Source organism: Equus caballus, chromosome 14 (assembly GCF_041296265.1).
Source record: "Equus caballus isolate H_3958 breed thoroughbred chromosome 14, TB-T2T, whole genome shotgun sequence".
Classification (NCBI taxonomy): Eukaryota; Metazoa; Chordata; class Mammalia; order Perissodactyla; family Equidae; genus Equus; species Equus caballus.
Window position 1 is genome coordinate 43,591,072 of NC_091697.1, and position 21,561 is coordinate 43,612,632.

Sequence of the window (21,561 nt, forward strand, 5' to 3'; positions counted from 1 at the left end):
GTTCATTTCACCACTAATCCAGAAAATGCACATTAAATTCTCAATGAAATAATATTTTTCTCTATCAGATTGGGAAAAAATCTAAAGCTCAATAATAGCCAATGTCAGCAAGAATAGAGGGAAGCTGGGTGTCCCATACACTGTTCGTGAGAGTGCACACACACACAGCCTTTTTCGGGGGCCAATTTAACAGTATCTCTGCATTTTAACACACCTACCCTTTGGCCCGGCAGTCCCTCTTCTAGGAATGGACCTCGCTCAAATGACGGCATACGTGCACAAAGACTCATGTAGGGACAAGAAAAGGGAAGGTGGAGAGAGTAAGTGACTTATCCTATGTTCACTGCAGCATTGTTCACAGCAGAGAAAAATCAGAAGTAGTTACAGCATCCATTCAGTGGCGGAATGGTGAAATAAATTCTGTTACATTCACACAATGAGTAGCGTGAAGCAGTTTAAAAACCAAGGTAGATGTTTATGGACCGACGTGGAAAGATTTCTAAGATGTGCTGTTAAGTGATAAAACCCAAACCCCAGTGCATTAAACAGCATATGATACTATTTTTTAAACTATAAAGCATGGATGGATGGATGGGCGGACGGATGGATGGCGGGTACGTGGATGAGCATGTGGCACAGGTAAATGTCAGGAAGGATACATACATACTCGTACTTATGGTTGTTGCTGGGAAACGGAGTGTGATTGGCAGGAGAAGGTTGGGGGGACTTCCATTTTGGGGGGCTAGATCTCTCTTTATGTATGAGTATCTTACAGTGAGCCCTGGTGTAAAAGGAAAAAAAAAGGAGGGAGAAAGCAAACGGGGTTATAGAACTGAGATGGGACGGGGTTCCCTGCACCTCTGCCCTCTGCCTGCGTCCTGAAGCTGCTGGTCGCTGACGAGCGGGCCTGCTGATTGCCTTTGCTGTTCATTTCTTTCCAGGTGCCCTTTGCTTTCTTCTCTGCCTCTGCTTAGCGAAATCCAACCCTATATTAGTTAGCTTTTTTTGCAAAGCAAACAAACAAACAAAATCCCACAAAACCACAGCGGCATACAACAATAAACGTATTTCTCACTCATCTACACCCTGTGCTGCTGATCTGGTTGGACTCACGCATCTATGGGGCAGCTGGGGACCCTGCTCCACGCTGGGCTGGGCAGGAACACCTTAGCTGGCGCAGCTCTGCTCCGTGTCTTTCTCACCCTCCTCCTCGGACCAGCAGGCCAGCTCATCGTGATGTTAGAATCATCTTCTTGTGTCTTTCAAGGGAGTTGTTCATTTTATCTAACTTGTTGAGGTTATGGTCCTGGAATTGTTTGCACTATTCCTTTATCCTTTTAGTGTCTGTTGGGTTGGTGAGGATGTCCCCTCTTTCATTCTTGATATTTGTAATTTGTGTCTTTCTCATTTTTTTTTTTTTGGATATTTTGTTGGTTTTTTTCAATGAAACAGATTTTGGTTTTACTAATTTTTCTCTAACTTTTTATTCTGGATTTCATTGATTTCTGCTATCTTTATTCCCTTCCTTATGGTTGCTTTGGGTTCAATTTGTTTGTCTTTTTCTAGTTTCTTAGGGTAGATGCTCAGATCATTGATTATGTTTTCATTCAATTCAAAAATATTTTCTAATTTTCCAAGTGATTTCCTCTTTGACTTACAGGTTGTTTATAACGGTGTTGTTTAATTTCCAAATATTTGGGATTTCTCATGTATTTTTCTGGTAATTATTTCAAGTTTATTCTGTTATAGTACAAGAAATACTTTGTATAATTTAGGTATTTAAACTTTTAATTTTTTTTTATGGCCCAGTGTATGGTACATCTTGGTGAATGTTCCCTGTGTCCTTGAGAAGAACGTGTACCCTGCTATTGTTCAGATGAGTACTCTATAAATATCAGTTAGGGCAAGTTCATTTATAGCTTTTGTCAGGTGTTCTACATCCTTGCTAATTTTCTCTCTGCTTACAATCTATTAAAGAAAGAGAGGTGTTAACAGAGATTTGTCTCTCTCTTCTCCCAGTTCTATCAGTTTTGTTTCACATATTTTGAAGCTCTGTTCTAAGATGCATATCCATTTAGAATTATGTAATCTTGGATAACTGACTCCTTTGTCATTGTGTCATATCCTTCGTTATCTCTAGAAATATTCATGATTCTCAAGTCTACGTTGTTGGGTATTAATACAGCACCACAGTTTTTTTTTTTTAATTGCTCTTTACATGGAATATCTTTTCCTATCCTTTCACTTTTATCCTATCTATGTCTTTATATTTAAAGTGGGCTTCTTGTAAACCAAATACTTAGGTTTTGCTTTTTTAACCAATCTGACAACCTCTGTCTTTTAATTGGTATATTTAGACTGCTTACACTTAAGATAATTTTTGATACAGTTGGATTAAAACCTACCGTTTTGTTAGATGTTTTCTATTTCTTCCATCTTCTTTCTTTCTTTTTTACTCTTCTTTCTTTTTTCTTCTTTCTTTTTTCCTCTTTTTATGTCTTCCTTTGGATTAATTGAGTATATTTTATGACTCTATTTTGTCTCCACTATTGGCTTATAACTTAGATCTTTAAAACAATTTTTAGTGGCTATCGTAGGTTTTACTATATATATCTTTAATTAATCAAAGTCTACCTTAAAATAACATTATGCTGCTTTGAACATAGTACAAGGAGCTTACAGCAGCAGACTGCACATCCGTCCCTCCCATCTTTTGTGGTATTGTTATTGTTGTCATACATTTTACTTTTATATACTCTCTAACCATACAAAACATTGCTACCATTTTGCTTTAAATCAGGGGTTGGCAAACTATAGCCCATGGGCCAAATCTAGCCTGTGGCCTGTTTTTGTAAATAAGCTATTATTGGAACACAGTTACGCTCTGTGGGTTATGGGTTGTCTGTGGCGGCTTGTGCACTATAGTGACGGAGTTAAGTAGTGGCCAAACAGACTTCATGACCCACAAAGCCTAAGCTAGTCACTATCTGGCTCTGTAAATAGAGAAAGTTTGCCAATGTCTGTTTTGGACAGTCTGTTATCTTTTCTAGCAATTCAAAGTAAGATAAAAATATTTTTTATATTTATCTTTATTTATGCCGTTTCCAGCACTTTTTATTTTTGGGTATATATCCAAGTCCTGCCTGGTATTATTATTATTATTTTTTTGCCTGAGGAGCTTCCCTTAACATTTTTGCTTTTGTGGTACTGGTCTGCTGGCAATGAATTCCCTCAGTTTTTGTTTTTCTAGGACAGTCTATCCCATCTTCTCTTTTTTTTAATTGAGGTAAAATTTACATAACATGAATTTAAACATCAACCATTTTAAGGTGTACAATTTGGTGACATTTAGTACATTCACAATGTTGTGCAACCCTCACCTCTATCTGGTCCCAAGACATTTCCATCACTTCAAAAGGAAGCAAGCTACCCACGAAGCAGTCATTCCCCATTGCCCTTTCTGCTAGCCCCAGAACCATAAGTCTGCTTTCTGTCTATATGGATTTATCTATTCTGGATGTTTCATATAAATGTAGTCATAGGATAGATGACATTTTTGTGTCTGACTTCTTTCACTTAGCATGGTGTTTTCAAGGTTCATCCACACTGTGACATGTTTACTTCACTCCTTTTTTATGGCTGAATAATATTCCATTGAATGAATATACCACATTTTGTCTATCTAGTCAGCAACTGCTTCCGCCTTTTGGTTATTGTGAATAGTGCTACATTCAACATTCATGTGTATGTATTTGCTTGAGTCTCTGTTTTCACTTCATTTGGGTATACCTAACAGTGGAAATGTTGGGTCATATAGTAATTCTGTGTTTAATTTTTGAGGAACTATCAAACTGGTTACCACAGTAGCTGCACCATTTTACATTCTCACCAGCAATGTACAAAGGCTCCAATTTCTTCACATCCTCACTAACACTTGTTATTTTCTGATTTTTTTTATTATGGCCAACCTAGTTGGTGTGAGGTGGTATCTCATTAGAGTTTTGATTTGCATTTCCCTAATGACTAATGACTAATGTTAGGCATCCTTTCATGTCCTTGTTTGCCTTTTGTCTATCTTCTTTGGAGAAATATCTATTCAACTTTTTTGCTCACTCTTAAGTTGAGTCATTGTCTTTTTGTTGTCGAGGTATAGGAGTTTTGTATAAATATATTCTTGATACCTAATTCTTATATATATATATGATTTGCAGATATTTTCTCCCATTCTGTGATAACTTTTTATTCCCTTGATAGTGTCCTTTGATGCATCAAAATGTTTAATTTTGATGAAGTCCAATTTATGTATTTTTTCTTTTGTTACTTGTGCCTTTGGTGACATATCTAAGAAACCATTTTCAAGTCCAGATCATGAATATTTACCTCTATGCTTTCTTTTGAGAGTGTTATACTTTTAGTCTTTACATTCAGGTCTTTGATCCATTTTGAATTAATTTTTGTATATGGTGTGAATTAAGGGTCCAACTTCATTCTTCTGTATGTGGATATCCACTTCTTTTAACACCATTGTTGAAAAGATTGTTCTTTACCTATTGAATGGTCTTGGCACTCATGTTGAAAATCAATTGATCGTAGATGTGAAGGTTTATATCTAGACTCTCAATTTTATTCTATTGATCTACATATCTGTCTTTATGCCAATACCACACTGCTTTGATTTCTGTAGATTTGTAGTAAGTTTTGAAATTGGGAAATGTGACTCCAACTTTGCTATTTTTCAAGATTGATTTGGCTGTTTGAGGTCTCTTGAAATTCCATATGAACTTGGGAATCAGCTTTTCCATTTCTGCAGAAAAAAGGCCATTGGGATTTTGATAGGGACTGCACTAAATCTGTAGATCACTTTGGGGAGTATTACCATCTCTACAATACTAAATTTTTCAATCCATGAACACGAGATGTCTTTTCATTTATTTAGTCTTCTTAATTTCTTTCAGTAGTGTCTTGGGGTTTTCAGTGTGTATGTCTTGCATCTCCTTGGTTAAATTTATTCCCCAGGATTTTATTCATTTTGATGCTATTGCAAATAAAACTATTTTTCAAACTTCCTTTTTGGATTGTTCACTGCTAATGTATAAAAATACAGTTGAGTTTTGTGTGTTGATCTTGTATCCTGCAATTTTGCTGAATCCATTTATTAGCAGTGATAGATTTTTTTGTAGGTTCTTTAGGATTTTTCTGTATATAGGATCATGTCGTCTATGAATAGAGATGGTTTTACTTCTTCCTTTTTAATTTGGATGACTTTTATTTCCTTTTCTTTGTGATTGCTCTGACTGGATTCTCCAGTACAGTATTGAATAGACACGGTGAGAGCAGGCATCCTCACCTTGTTTCTGATCTAAATGGGGAAATCTTTCAGTCTCTTGCCATTGAGTTAGCTGTGAGCTTTTATATCTACCCTTAATCATGTTGAGGATATTCCTTTTTATTCCTAGTCAGTTGGGTGTTTTATTGTGAAAGCATGTCAGATTTTGTCAAAGGCTTTTTCTGCATCCATTGAGATGATCATGTGGGTTTTTTTCTTGTTGTTCTATTGATGTGATATATTAGATTGATTTTCATGCGTTGAACCATCTTTGCATTCCTGGGATAAATCTCACTTGGTCATGGTGTATAATCATTTGAATATGCTGTTGTATTTGGTTTGCTAGTATTTTGTTGGGGACATTTGCATCTGTATTCATAAGGGATATTGGTCTGTAGTTTTCTTTTCTTGTGATGTTCTCGTCTGCTGTTGGTATCAAGGTAATGCTGGCCTCATAGGATGAGTTGAGAAGTGTTTCCTCATCTTCTATTCTTTGAATGAGTTTGAGAAGGATTGGAGTTAATTCTTCTTTAAATGTTCGGTAGACCAGTGAAGCTATCTGGTCCTTTGTTGGGGGTTTTTAATTACTGATTCAATGTCTTTGCTATTTATAGGTCTATTTAGATTTTCTATTTCTTCTTGAGTCAGTTCTGATTGGTATTCATGATTACTAAAGGTTCAAAACACTTTCCTGAAAAAAAAAAATATATATATATATTATTTCCACCTGAGTACATGGAAAAATAACCATTTTCCTGGATCCATGTTATATTGGGAGTTTTTAGTTTCAAGAAATAATTTTACAATCATCTTGACAGAAATAAGAAAGAAAATTCTAAGAGAATCAACTAAAACTGGTAAAAGCAATTGCCTCCAGGAAAGGAGGAGGCGGAGGAACACTTTCTATTTTTCTTAAGAAATATAGCAGTACAATTAGATTCTTTGTAAAAATAAATAAATAAACAAACTGAATTAATCCACGAAAAGGCAGTTCTACAACGAGGCTGCCTGGATCCTAATGCCACCTCCACTGTTTGCTAGCCACGTAACCGTGGGCAAGCTTAAGGCATTTGATCTCTCTGGACCTCAGTTTTCCCGTCTGTGAAATGGGGATGATAACAGTACCCACCACATAAAATTTTTGTGGGAACCAAAGGAGGCAGTGAATGTAAAGGGCTTGACTGGTGAGTGTCCCGTTAATGGAAGCTCTTGCTACTGTCAGCAGGCTCTCCCAGACCAATCCGACTTCCTTTTCAGCTTAGCCAGAGCCACCTGGCCCCTCTGAAGACCCCCATTTGTGCTGCTGATTAACTGACTGTCTCTCCTCCCAGGGCCCCTTGGAGGTAGCTACAGAAGGGCCCCAAACTTTGCCAGCTCCCCCAGGCTCAGGCTGGCCCTGCCCCAGACTCTAGCCCCTCCCTCTGGGGGTCATGGCTTTGTTTTCTTCTAGAGACCCAAGATTTCCAAACTCTGTGGTTGCCTTGCCTAGCTAAAAGGGGAAGAAGAGGATCAACCCAAGGAGGAGGAGGAGGAAGAGGAAAACAAGACAGGCAGCCAGTGCAGCAGAGAGGAACGTGCGTCCTGTGGTCCTGGTCCCTGTGGAGCTGGCAGCAGGGAGCTCAGAGCGCTGACCGCCCCTCAGCCCTGCCTCAGCCTGCCGCCTCCCCACTGAGGCCATGGGCCTGGGGGCTCTGCTGGTCCTGCTGGTGGCCACCGCTTGGCATGGTAAGAGCGGAACTCTTCCCTCGGGGCTTGGGGGGTGTGGAGCGCGGCTTGGGAGATGTGACAGTGAGGGCCACTGTGGAAGGACTCTGTGAACCTCTGCCCATCACTGAAAGTCCCCGCTTTGTGCTTCCATCTCCCCAGCCTGGACTACAGGTTTATAGGTATCTACTTTGGAGAGGCAATGAAGGGAAAAGAGAAAAGAGAGTGTGGGCGGGATGGAACCAGCCCGGGCAGGGCTGCGGATCTCACTGTGTGTCCTAGACAAGTTCCTGGGGCTCTCGGGGCTTCAATGTCCACATCTAGTCAATGGTAGATGTTGGGGATGGTGATGGACTGGACCAAAGCAGTGCTTTTCATATTTTATGTGCGTGCAAATTACGGGACCTTGTTACAATGCAGATTCCGACTCAGTGGGTCTCAGGTGCGACCTCAGATTCTGCATTTTCTAACAAGCTCCAAAGCTTGTGGTCCAGATGTATACTGAGTAGGGAGGACCTAGAGAGCCCCTGATGGCTGTCCCAGCTCTGCCAGCCTGTGACTCGCTGACTGTAGGCAGGACCTGACTTGGAAAGGCCTGAAGGGGCACTGGTCCTGCCTTGGGAGGCTTGAGTAAGGGGTGGGAAGGAAAGATGAGAGGTTAGCTTCTCTGGCCTGGGCAGAGGAGAGAGTATAGAGCCCAAGGCAGATCTGGGGGGAGGATAGCAAGGGTCTCCTGGGCCAGAGCCCTCCCAGACACAGGCTGCGGGTCCTCAGGACAGGGAGCTCTGTGGCAGACCCCACCCCAACTCCATCCCTCTGGCAGCCACAGAGATACAGAATCTCCATCCAGGAGGGTGCCTAACTGGGTGTGAGGGGCTGGGTGCTTGGCTCATGGCTGCTGTTGGCCCAACAAACGTGTTGCATTTTCTCTCACACTTATTTGGAGGGAACTTGAGGGAGGGTGGGGGTGGGGCTGGGGTGGGAGGGTAGCCTCAGCTCTGGCCCGTCCACAGTCCTGGGGCTGCAGGACTCCGGGATGCAGGTGCGTCTCGTCCCTGACGAGGAAAAGGCCCACTGAAGGTCTTTGTCTGGCCCAGTCATTCCCACTGGGCTTGAGTGTCTGTTCTTTTTTATTGAGATGTAATTTACATACAGTAGAAAGCACAGATTCTTAAGTGTACGTTTGACGAGGTTTGATAAGTGCATTTGTTTGTGTACCCACCATCTCGCTTAAGATAGAGACTATTCCCCTCACCCCAGAGAGTTCCATGGGTTAAAACTGCCTTGTCTTGTGCTCATGCCCACAGCCTGCCTGTGAGGCATTGCTGGGGGAGGAGGGGCTCTCCAGCGTCCAGCCCCAGAAGGAAGAAGAGATGGGGCAGCAGGCTGGAAACCTGAGCTGTCAGCTCGACAGTAGACGGGAGGCTCACTTCTCCCGCAGACCCTGCGCTGAGGAGGCGGCTGCATGCCAGACCTTGGTGTGCAGGGTGTGTGCAGAGGGAGAAGAGTGGAGGCTGGGGCGTATCCCGGGAGCTGATGTTGGAGGGGTCTGTTAGGGAAGCGGGAGGGGGTGAGGACGTTTGGGGCGCGGGGAGAATTGGGGAGCTGAGATGAGAGAGTGAAGACTGGACAGGAAGCAGAAGAGAGCCTTGGTCGGTGCTGGCCAAACCGCAGCTGCCAACCCAGGAGGATGGAGCCTGAGCACGGCTGCCCCTTCCCACCAGTCAGGCCAGCAGGAGGAAGTGGGGGCGGAAGTTGAGGATGTCAGTCGTGTCCTGCGTGAATATCTGGGCAAACGACAGGACAGACGCCTCTCTCTGACTACACTTCCAGGAGGCCAGGGCAGGGGCTGGAGGGACAAGGCTGGGGAGGGGAGGGGAGCAGGCGCCTGCGAGAACAGCGGGTGCAGAAGCAGAACACGGCAGGAATCGCAGAATCAGAGACCACGGGATGTCACAGTCATTGACTGTGACCTTTAACGGTTAAAAGCTTTGGATATCAGAGTGCCAGCACCAGAAAGGAGGTTAGAAACATAAGCAATTGAAGCAGGAACCCAGGGCAGGAGCAGCCGGCGGAGCCAGGGGCTGGGCATCCGCTCACTGCATCCTCCCAAGACCTCTGAGAGGTGGGCCTTGGATTGCTCCCAGGGGATGGAAGAGTAGCCTGAGAGTCAGCGAGGTTAAGCAAGCTACCCAGCTAGTGAGGGAGAACCAGGTTTCAGACACCTGTGGGTGTGACCCCACAGTCCAAGCGCTTCCCTGCAATAAACCCCAGCCTGGGCCCTGCGTTCCTGCAGCTGTAATCCGGCAGCGCCAGCTCAGCTGAGAGTTGCCAGGAGCCTGCTAGAAATGACGTGTGCCCTCTCCCTATGGTCACGCGGCACGGGGGCTGCGACCTCGGGCGAGGCAGTGTTCACCAGTTCACTGAGCCCTTCGTGTGGATCAGAAGGTCGAGCAGACAGGCTGCACGACTCTGATGGGGACAAAATCGAAACACAAATCTAACCTCCCTGAAATCATTTGACAGAGAAGATCTCTCCAATTCTCGGGTCTCTGGGGGGTTGCAGGGGGTGGTGGAAATAGCCATTTAAAGAGACTTTGTGCAGGACAATGGAGAAGCCCCAAATTCACCCAATGCCCTGGGGGCTGGAATGTCTGCCTCCCATCACTGGGAACAGAAGGGGCCAGAGTAGAGGGGTTGGACTCACCAGGGGCACCCAGCGGCCAGAGGCAGAGCCAGGCCTCACAGCCCAGGGTGGTCAGTGCCCAGCAGGTGGCACTCCCTCTCTAGGAGTCTCTCTCCTGGAGAGGGGACGGTAGCCAGGAGGCCTGGAAGCAGAAGCGAGAACATCCCTGGGAGAAGGGCCACAGGCTGAGCGGAAACCCGGGCCAGGCCTGGCGCCAGCAATGTGTTTCCTCCCGCGCAGGCCGGGGGCGCCTGGCAGCCCCTCCGAGGCCCTGAATCAGCTCTCACTTCCCCCCGTTGCCCTATTTTAGGCCCTGGAAAAATGCTGACACTGCAGAGGCAACGGGCCTTCTTCCCAGAGGGCCCGATAGGGGTTTCAAGTTCTCCTTTCTCCTTCAAGAAAATTTTCCTTAAAAGAGATTGGCTCCCCAGTAAACACAGCAGTCCTGGGGTGTCGAGGTGGGCTGCTGGGGGTAGACTGGGTAATAAATATAATGGCTAACCCTTATTGAGTATTTGTTTGGTGACAGGTGATGTTGTAAAGGCTTCCTATGCATTTAAACCTCCTGACATCCCAATAAATGGGTACAACTTTTGTCCCCACTTTAGAGGTGGGGAAACTGAGGCACAGAGCTTCCGAACCATCCCACTGTGCTACAGACCAGATGTCCAATGGTGGGAGGCAGCAGAACAGAAGACTCTTGGAACTTTCTAGCTCTGCTAGGCTAAGATCCGACACCTCTTTCCTTCTTCCCCATATGAATTGAGTCGGAGGACTTTGCCATGGCCATTCCAGTCATGTGTTTCTTCCTTTGCTTGTTTGAGCTCCCTGCTTTGAGCCAGACCCCGGGCTCACCACCAGGGAAGTAGCCCATTTTGGACCCAGGGCTGAAGGAGTCCACTCCTGGGGAGACTGATGCAATCACAGCCGGGAAGACTGAGGCAGGAGGCCGGGGACCCCCCTGGGACAGCAGCTGGGTGGGAGGATGAGAAACCTGCCAGCCCCCCTTTCTCAGGGGAGGGGCCTGCTGAACATCAGAGACAACAGTCCATCCCCCAGCAGGTTTGGGGTTGGAGGCTGAGCAAATGACCAGAGAGGGGCAGAGACTTGTTTAGGGGGATCCTGCAAGTCACAGCTGAACCCCAGCACCAGCACCACCCCTGGCAGGACACCACCCATCTCAGAGGCAAGGAATGGCCCCAGGGAGTCCCCTCAGGCCGTTCTTATGTCTGCCACCCCCCATCACCAGGTCAGGGGGTCCCAGTGATACAGCCCAGTGGCCCTGAGCTGATTGTGGAGCCAGGCACAAGGGTGACCCTGCGATGTGTGGGCAACGGCAGCGTGGAATGGGATGGCCCCATCTCCCCATCTTGGACCCTGGACCCAGATGCCCCCGGCAGCATCCTGACCACGAATAATGCCACCTTCCAAAACACGGGGACCTATCGCTGCACGGAGCCTGGAGACCCCCTGGGGGGCAGCGCCACCATCCACCTCTTTGTCAAAGGTGAGGACTCTGAGCCCACTCCCAGGAGGCTTGGCCCAGCAGGTCCCACCAGGAATGGGCAGGAGGGCTGGGCCCTAATATTAGCAATCATAATGAAACAGCTCTACATTTACTGAGTGCGTGCCATGAACGAGGACCTGCGGCAGTACTTCTAATTTAATGTAGTCTTTACAATAACTCTGTGAGGTAGATTCTATGATTATGCCCATTTCCCAGAGGCTCAGAGAGGTTGAGTCATTTGCAAAAGGTCACACAGCATCAAGTAGTGTGGCTGGACCTGGTTCCAGAGCCCCAGGCATCACCTGAGCTTCCTTAGTTTTATGTGACTTCAGGCAAATAATCAGTGTCTCTGAGCCTCTCTGTCACCCAAGTCCAGGGACTGCTCGGCCTGGTGGAGGGAGGGCAGTTGTAACTCTGTATCCCCCTCCACCCTAGACCCTGTTCGGCCCTGGAAGGTTCTGGCCGAGGAAGTGACAGTGCTGGAGGGTCAGGATGCACTACTGCCTTGCCTGCTCACCGACCCGGCGCTGGAGGCTGGCGTCTCGCTGATGCGGGTGCGCGGCCGGCCTGTCTTGCGCCAAACCAGCTACTCCTTCTCACTATGGCACGGCTTCACCATCCACAAGGCCAAGTTCATTGAGAGCCAGGACTACCAATGCAGTGCTCGGGTAGACGGCAGGACGGCGACGTCGATCAGCATCCGGCTTAAAGTGCAGAAAGGTGCGTGGCGCAGGGTGGGGCAAGCCAGGCCTGGAGGGCAGGGACAGAGAGCTGACAGCTGTACGAGTGGTGGCTGGGGCCCCGGACTGATGGGCAGTAACTGGCCATCCCTCCTCTTTCATTTCTTCCTTCCGATGGTGCCATAGTCATCTGTGGGGCACTTACTGGGGCAAAGCAAGAGGGTGTGCTGGGAGCAGGGAGACAGACTACATGCAAGACGATAACTCGGTGGGCGACATTGTCTCAGCCCACGAGACACGCCTTGAAAATCATTGAATAAGGTGATGGAAGAGAGAGCATGGGGGGTGGGGGGAGGGGAGCCTCACTGAGAGAATGACATTTTATTTGAGCTGAGATGCAAATGATGAGAAGGAGGTGGCCGGCAAAGATCTGCTTCAGCAGAAGAAACTGCAGGTGCAAAGTCAGGAGGTGGCAACAGGTTCTGAATCTTCCAGGAGCAGAAAGACGGCCCGAAGCTCTCCCATGACCTCAGATGTGGATTCCCTGCTCAGTGCCAGCCCAGTGTTGGGCACTGGGCACATGGAGGAGGAGCAGGGAGCCAAAGGACAGGGAGGTGGTGGTGGGAGCGTGGGACAGCTCAGACTGTGGGGGCGACAATGGTGGCGAAGTCTCACCCCTTTTCCCCCTTGCCTCTGCCGGGCTGGTGGACACGAGTCTGGTTTCTGGAAGGACTGGGGTGAGTAAGCAGGGCCCCAGGCTCAGAACTCGGGCTTGAGACGGGAATCAGGTCCTTGTAATGAGGGCCGGGTCAGGGTGGTGTGGCCGGCCCAAAGCCCTGGGCTCTGAGGCCACTAACTCTGTCCAGGAAGTCAAAGGGCCCCATTATGTGGGCGAAAGAGGCCATCAGGGTTCTCTCCCTGCATCTCACCTTGCACAGCCCCGGGGTGGCTGGGAGCCAAGGGCCTCGGGCCCTAGTTCTGCCATGACCCCCTCGGTGACCTTGAGTGGGTCCCGCAGCATCTCTTGACCTTGGGAAACTGGATTAGATTATCTTTCAAGAACAGCAGCAGCCACAAATATTAATTCAATGCCCACCATGTGTCAGGCTCTGGGCTCGCTGCTGGGGATATTGCCTTCAGGGAATTGCCGTTTGCTGGGGAGACAGACTAGAGAGGAAGTAAATAAGACACCAGTCGTGATGAACAAGAAACCAAGCTGGAGAAAGCTGGATATGTGAGTGGCGGGGAGGCTGCTCCAGCTAAACCATGCAGAGAAGGCCTCTCTGAGGAATGTTGGAGCTAAAGATGTGAAGGACGAGAACAGGCACCCATTCAAAGCATGGGATGGGATCGTTCCAGGAGGGAAGGGCTGGTGCAGGGCCCTGCGGTGGGGCAGGAGGCCAGTGCGGCCACCATGCGCTGAGCGGAGGCCGGCAGGTGGTTGGGCGGTCAGTAACAGGGCCCGGGGTTGTGGGAAGGACTTTGGCTTGTATTCTGAGTGCCAGGAAGCCACTGAATATTGGTGCAGGCGAGAGGCCTGATCCACCCTACACTCGTAAGAGCTCGCTCTGGCTGCCGTGAGGGGTCTGAGTTGTGGAGGGGTCACAGGGGAGGCGGGAGACCTCCCAGGTGGCTGTCGCAGGAGATCAGAGCAGAGAATGGTGGGGGGACCAGGGAGAGGTGGTGGTGATTGAAGCAAGTGGACTTTTCAAGGTCTATTTAGGAGACAGGACTTGCTGGGGGGAAATTGAGGCATCGAGGCTGCCTCTCAGGATTTGGGATGCGAATGTGGTGGGGGTCCTGGCTAGTACCCCGGACCACGGCAGGGATCTGGGTGTTCATAGGTCTCTTCCCCTGGCCTTAGTTGTCCCAGGGCCCCCAACCTTGACACTGGAGCCTGCAGAGCTGGTGCGGATTCAAGGGGAAACTGCCCAGATCGTGTGCTCAGCCAGTGACGTTGATGTCAACTTTGACGTCTTCCTCCAACATGAAGACACCAAGGTCAGTCCATGGGGAGACAGCAGGGTGAGGTCTGCCCATCCTCCCAGCACACCAGGTCCTGCAGGCTGAAGCCCCCAGCCCCACCACAAGCCGGCTCTCTGGGCTGAGGGCATGGCCCAGACCTGGAGAGGGCAGTGGACTCACCCAAGATCTCATCACCAGCACTCAGCCCCATGCCACTGAATCTTGTGGGTATGGGTGGGGCAAAGGTCATGAGGGGGGTAGACTCATGACCTTTGCCCCAGCCTATAGACAAGAGCCAGACATCAGCTCACTTCTGACTTCACAAGGGGTTCCTAGGCCACCTTCGAAGCCCAGGGATATTAGGGCAATTTCAGAAAGACTTGGGAGAGAGGGAGGAAGAGAGCATTCCCAGGAGGGAACGGCATTAGGCTGCTTCTAAGAACCCCTCCCCTCCACGGTGGCTGCTGTGTGCTGGGCGCAGCCCCATGCCATCTGCACACACTCTCATTTACTCTCCATGGCAGCCCTGGGGGAACAGGGCCAGTATTAGTCCCATTTTACAGATGAAGAAACTGAGGCTCGGAGTTCAGTCTCTCGTCCAAGGAAAAGCAAATAATAATCCTTAAAGGCTGAGTATTTGAACCCAGACCTTTCCAATCCCTAAACAACGTTGGTACAACATTTCCATCCTTCTGGCTGCAGCTCACAATCTCTCAACAATCCGACTTCCGTGATAACCGTTACCACAAAGTCCTGACCCTCAGCCTCGGTCACGTGGGCTTCCAAGATGCCGGCAGCTACTCCTGCGTGGCCACCAATGCCCAGGGCGTCCGCTCCTCCTCCATGGTCTTCCGGGTGGTAGGTGAGCATCCGGGTGGTGGGGGAGGGTGGGCGGGGAGCCTGGGGAGGGAGGAGCATGAGGGGATTGAGAAGGAGGGAGCTGATGGCAGAGGAGACACTGAAGAACAGCTTGGCTAGAATGCCTTCATCCTGGCCCCGGCTAGGGAGCCACGCCTCTGGCAGCGCCCCCGGGTCCTCCTCCAGAAGCCCTCTCTCCCTCCATTGCTGCATTTCGGTTTAGCGTCATTTTGTTCTGTTTTGGAATCAGTGTCCAGTAGCTCCCTACTGGACTTCACTATTCACGCATTCATTCACTCCTTCCTGCCTGGGACACTCACATCGCACGGACATGTAAACAGACAATGCCCAACAGTGTGATCATGGGGGAAGAGCGGGGTGTCCTGGGAACACCGAGTGGGTCCCCCAATGCAGGCTTGGATGCAGGCGCATCTAAACTGGGACAGGAAGAATGAAGGTGGGTTTGCCAGGCAGAAGGGTGGGAAAGGAAGGGGAGCAGCATTTTTGGCAGAGGGAACAGCATACGCAAAGCCCGAAGGCAAAGAGAGCAAAGAGAATTTGAGACATCAAAAGAAGTTGACAACAGCAGGGATGTGGATTGGTGTGAGGAGTGGCCACGGGGAGCAGAGATGGAGGCAGAGTCTAGAGGGTAGAGGAGACTTTAAGTGGGTGGGTAGTTTGGTTTGTATTCTGCTGGGCAGCCATCGAAGGTTCTAGAGGAGAGTGATGAGATCAGATTGCACAGAGAGGGCACTGTGTGGTGGTCAGGAGCCCACACTCCCCGGCAACATTTCCACCTGGCTCCACCAATGACTAGCAGGTTGCTTAACCTCTCTGTGCCTCCGTTTCCCCATCTGCAAAGTGGGGATACTAACAGTAACTGCCTCATAGGTTTGCTGTGAGAATTACATGAGCATGTGTATCTGCAGATATGCAGTAGCCAGATCAGGGCCTGACCCAGAGTACACGCCAGGAGGAGATGTAACCTGAGAAGGCTCAGAGTAATGCCCCGTGTGGGCTGGATGGGAGACTGGAGGCTGGGGAACCGCCAGGGCAGTGGACGCGGTGGTCCAGGCTGGAGATGACAGAGGGCACTGGATCATGGTGGGGCCAGAAGAGTCTGTTATCCAAAGCCATTTAGGAGAGACAATGGACAAGACTTGGTGGCTGCTGGGATGAAGGGGTGAAGGAGAACATGACTGGGTGGGAGGCGGTGGCTGTCACTGGGCTGGGAATCCAGAGGGGAGTTCCTTCAGGGTGGGACGGCTCTGAGTTATTCTGGTCTGGCCACACCTCGTGTGTTCATTGTTATGGGAGACAGACGGGAGTGAGGGGGGAAGCAGGAGAGGCACCACCCTGACAGCACCAGCAATGCGCTGGGCTTGCCAGGGATGCGAGCTCGGCTGGGAGCTTTGTGGGGAGAGGAGCGCATGAGCTGTCCCCCAGTTACGGGTTCTAATCCCGTCTGTTTTCTAGCACAGGCACACAGTAGTCACTCAGCAAATGTTTGTGTTCCTTCACTCTTCTGGCCAGACACTGTTCCAGATGCTCAGAATACAGCTGCCGGTGAAAGAGAGACAAAAACCCCTGCCCACATGACGTTTGTGCTCTAGATGAGAGAAGACAAGAAATGAGCAGAATAAGTTATTAAAAACCAAGCCAATTCTATAGGGCTTGCAGTTTAGAATGGAGTGATCATCAAGGAGGATGTCACTGAAAAGCTGACGTTGGAGCAAAGGCTTGGAGTCGGTGAAGGAGTAAGCCGTGCAGCTCTCTGGGGAAGAGAGCTCCGGCAGGGGGCCAGCTGTGTTCTGAAGGCCGGCCTGTGCTTGCCACGTGCAAGGAGCAAGCCGGCCAGTGTGGCTGGGGTGGAACACGAGAGGAGGAGTGGCACAAGAGGAGGTCAGAGAGGCAGCTGGGGAGGGCCCTGTATGCTACTGTAGGCCTGGGCTTTTCCTCTTGAGAGAGATGGGGTGCCACTGGAGGCTTTAGGTGAAGGAGCGACACAAGATGACTTGGAAGTAACAAGATTTAACACGGTTTTCTGGTGCTTTGTTGAGGACTCTCTGTAGGGAGACAAAGATAGAAGCAGAAGGACGAGTTAGGAGGCTACTGCAATAGTCCAAGCTAAAAGTGACGGTGGCTTTTTAAGGGTGGGAATGGTGGAGGTGGTGGGAAGTGGTTGGAGTTTAAATGGATGGATGGATGGAGGGATGGATAGATAGACGGATGGCTACGAGGAGAGAGAGAAGAAGAAGACAAAAGCCTGCCCTAATAGCTCACAAACTAGTTGGAGAGAGAGGACAGTTATCTGAAGGGAGAACCAGATGCATGAAGGAGTGTAGACGTGGTGCCCAATGAATGTGTCATCTAGAAGGGCAACAGGAGTCCAGAGGAGGGAGAGCTCCCTACAGCCTGGAGCGGTGGGTGGAGACTCCCTGGTGGGGATGAGTCTTGAAGGATGAGAGTCTAAACCGAAGAGAGGAAGAAGACAGGGTTCCTGGTGGAGGAAATGGCTTGAGCACAAAGTCCAATGGAATGATTGTGGTGTGTTCAGGGGACATTAGGAGACCCAGATGGGTGGAGCGTTGTGTGTGTGTGTGTGTGTGTGTGTGTTTGTAGGAAAAGGGGAGATGGCTGGATAGGCATAGGGAGACTGGATTGAGAAGAGCCTTAATTGTCAGTCTGAATAGTGGAGGCAATGGGGAGCCATAGGAGGCTTTTGAGCAGGCATATCACAGGGCAGAAGAGGGAATTTTAGATTTCCTAGAATTGAGTAAAGAGAGGAACTTTTAGAGATCATCTAGTCCAGGGCTTTTTGCAAACCCTTCAGGTTTTAAGAAGGCATTTTAGGGGCTTCTGTGAGAGGCTGAGTGAATGGGAGTCCTTACCACAACTCCTTTGCCTGAGATTCAACCAGAGCAGTTTGTTTTTAATTCATGCAAGATTTAATTAGAAGAAACTAGTCAGGATTCTTTCAGGTACAGATAAAAGAAACCAAATCAAACTGGCTTAATCAAAAGAGGATTTTATTGGCCTTGTAGCTAAAAAGCCCATAGATATGAGCTTCAGGTACAGTTGGATCTAGGTGTTCAGATTATGTGGACAAGAGTCAGTTACTTTTCACCACTCAGCTCTACATTTTTCTTGTGGGACCCCTAGCAGCAGCAGGCTTGGCAACCCCAGTAGAACAAGTGCTTCTCTTTTCCCAGAGTTCCAACAAAAATCATGGAAATGAGTGTCATGGACTGATGGACTCATGTGCCTACCCCAAACCAATCACTGGTCCAAAGGGAACAGATTACCATGCTTGGCTGACCTGGGTCACATGCCCACTTTAGAGTTGGATGTGGAAGCTGCATTGACTGAACTTTTACCAGAAGGGGAAATGGGTGGGGGTGCGCGAAAAAAACAACAGATTATTTTTTTTTTTGCTGCTAAAATAGTTTTCAAAAAGTTACCACATCTCAGATATATTCAACCTCTTCATTATGTGAATAAGGAGGTGGAGACAGCAAGGATGGGAATTTACCCAAGTTCTCCCAGGGACTCAGTGAGAAGAGCTGGGAGCCTTGGGCTTTGTGGCGGGTGGTGGGAAGGGAGACATCAGAGGGCAAGTCTTGGTTAGGGTGGGGACTGTGTGCCTGGCACACGGTAGGCACCCAGGGAGGGTCCAGCTGAGTGACTGGGTCAATGGATAGATGACCAAACGAACCCACCAACCAAGACATTTTCCCATTAATGCCAGATCTCTGTGTGTTCTCCTTCCCAGAGAGTGCCTACTTGAACCTGACCTCTGAGCAGAACCTCCTCCAGGAGGTGACCGTGGGTGAGAAGCTCAACCTCAAAGTCAAGGTGGAGGCCTACCCAGGCCTACAAGGTTTCAACTGGACCTACTGGGGACCCTTCTCTGACCACCCACCCAAGCTCACTTTTACGACTGTCGAGGACACATACAGGTACCACTGATCAGCTCCCGTCTGCACAGCCCCACAGCCAGAGGGGGAAGGCTTCAGCCAGACGTCAGGACCCTCAGGCCGTGTCTCAACCTTGCTGTGTGACCTGGAGCGAGCCCCTTCCCCTTTCTGGTCTCACTTTCTTTGACCATGTAGAACCTCAATATCAGTCATCTGTGTTTAAGACTTAGATCAAATTTGCATACCCATCTGTCCCACATCCTCGGGAGATCCAACGGCCTCCTCAACAATTCTGCGACGTCTTGGGGGTGTGCATTCTCAAGGTCATCTAAGAACTCTCAGTCTGCTCCATTCCCCTCTTTCATGGCTAATCCAAGTGCAGAAGACAATCCTAGTGATTTCCACTCCTAGACGTACTCTGTACAGTGATCGCACAGGGCGTCTGCACATACACAGGTTTGGGGGAAGAGGGAATTAACATCACCCAATGCAGATACATCAGAAGCTCTTTTAAGGCCTGAGGTCACCCACCCATGAGAATTTCTCACTAGCCACTCTTCTCCTAAAGGCTCAAAACTCTTCTCAAAAGGGCTGTCCGACTCTACACCCTCTCTTCTCCCATCTCTCCGCTCCCAGAATCCTGCTCATCCCACGTGCACAACATTTTAGAAATCTTTTTTCCTCTCTCCTTATGAACTATGTCCTTAGGATTTTACTTTCCCATCCAGAGTAGCCTAACCAGGTAGTTGTCTAAATTAGAGCGTTTCCTCCCTACGAGGAACATGGATACCTCTTTAACAGGAAAAGACGTTAGAATAATCATTTCTTTACCCTGTTCTATTTGAATGAGAGAGTACAGCTCGATCAAGGACAGCAAATACGTGGGGCGTGTGTGATAGCTGCCCTCCACACTCATGACAGATATCCCTAAGCCACCTTCCTGCAGAGTTTAGATGCAGCCCCAGAGTCCTTCTCAACACAGGCTCCAGGCAGTACTTCCATCCTTACTGGCTCATGAGAGGAGACCTGTTTGCCATCCTGGGCTTGATAGTCCCTTGTGCATGTTCTAATGCCCGCGCTCTCTGGGGTTCTTTTTCTAGCTCCCGAAGCCCAGACCTCATTGACTCCTGGGCGCGTCCTTGTCAACTGTTAGAATCAACAAGGATGTTCCCTTGTCCTCCTCTTGTTCCCCCCGGTTCCCCTGGCGTCCTTTCTGGCCAGCATTTCTAGCTTCCCCTCATCCAAAGCAGAAGTTCCGAATCTGGAGTGTGCAGATGCTTGGGAGGGGGCTGGTCCACGCGCAGGTTTCAGGAGTCCATAAGCAACAGGGACATTGTGGAGAGGAACCAGGGAGATCCCCTTGAACATAGTGGTCTGGGTCCACTCATCCCAGGGCAGACAAGCCCGGGCACTAAACAGCCACCGAACTTAGCTCATGGCGTGGGTGTGTCCAGAAGGGTGACTTTGAGTCATCCAAAAATGTTAAATTCTTTCAGTTTAAGAAGTAAACGTTACTTATGCCAAGAACTGACACGTGCAGAGGGGTTCCATACGCCAGAGGTCTGGCTGCGTGAGACTGACCTGTGAGCACCACGGGTTTTAAAGGAGCGGCCGCAGACATCTCCCAAAGAAGAGCTGCTAATTTGCTGAAATTTATTTTTTAAAAACTTATTTATTACCTAAACAATACATGTTCATTATGGACAAATTATCAAATCGAGCTTAACAAAAGAATAACACCAAAAATTGCGTGGAATCAGCTGAGGGTAGCTTTCGTGGTTTGCACTTGTTTCCAGTCCTTTTCTGTCATAAAGGGCACCGTGAACCTGAGTGCCGAAAGTGACCCTCTGAATACATAGCTCTTTAATCCTCAGGCCACGTCTGTGAATTACCTACCATAAGCATCACCCACCGTGGAAAGGGAGCGAAGGATCAGAGAGTTTAAGAACTTGTCTAAGGTCACACAGCTAAGAAATGGCAGCACTGGGGCTTGAACCCTGGTCCCTGTAGCCCCACGGCTGCATCCTCCCCCTCGTCCCTCTCACAGTCCCTCTTGGCAGGGGCAGAGTTTCAGGGATGACAGTTGACGGGGGCGCTGGCGTTTGCCGCAGGCATGGCTGAGCCCGGGGTGGTGGTGGAAGTAGGTACATTCGGTGGTGCCCGTGACGTGCCTCCCAGTGTCAGCACCGTACCGACATCACGTCTACTAAACCACAGAACCAAACCACTTTACAGATGAGAGGACCAGTTAAGGAAGTTGGGTTGGTGATTTTCCCAGGTGTCGGTGGCACCCAGCCTGGGAACCTGGCTCAGCCAAGGCCTTTGCGCCCTGGACACTTTACCGAAAATCAAACAAAGCACGTTAGGGTGGTTATCTGAGCTCAGTGGTGGGGGCTGTCAGGGCTGGGCCTCACCTTGGACACCCTCTCCTCGCACGCAGGTACAGCTCCACCCTCTCCCTGCCTCGCCTGAAGTCCTCTGAGGCCGGCCGCTACTCATTCCTGGCCAGAAACGCCAAAGGCGAGGAAACCCTGACCTTTGAACTTACCCTGCGATGTGAGTGCAGGAGCTGGAGTTGGGGTCCTGGGGCTCCTGGAGAGACCAGCTGGGAGAGGTTGGGGGTTGGGGGCGAGCAGCATCAGTGCGAGGTGGTCAGGTGAGGGGACGTGGGGCCTCTGGGGCTGATCCCTCCCTCGTCTGCTCCTCCTTCTCTCCTCAGACCCCCCAGAGGTAACGGTGTCGAGAGCCCTTATCAATGGCTCCGAGGCCCTGCTCTGTGTGGCCTCTGGGTACCCCCAACCTAATGTGACATGGCTGCAGTGCGGAGGCCGCACTGAAAGGTAAGTGGGCTCTGCTTACTTTCCTCACCCGGGCTGAGGGGCTGGGGCAGAGGCTGGGCACCCCAAAACTCCAAGCCA

The 21,561-nt window shown here is 49.3% G+C and overlaps 1 protein-coding gene across 1 annotated transcript in view; it reads left to right on the forward strand.

Moving 5' to 3' along the window:
• Positions 1–7,002: 7,002 nt before the first annotated feature.
• The window catches only part of CSF1R (colony stimulating factor 1 receptor), a 28,811-nt gene continuing 14,252 nt past the window's right edge, over positions 7,003–21,561 (forward strand). The window contains 8 exon segments of the mRNA NM_001242447.1: positions 7,003–7,051; positions 10,966–11,223; positions 11,659–11,943; positions 13,768–13,904; positions 14,571–14,730; positions 18,499–18,685; positions 21,084–21,199; positions 21,363–21,483. Coding sequence (NP_001229376.1) covers positions 7,003–7,051; positions 10,966–11,223; positions 11,659–11,943; positions 13,768–13,904; positions 14,571–14,730; positions 18,499–18,685; positions 21,084–21,199; positions 21,363–21,483 — 1,313 coding nt within the window.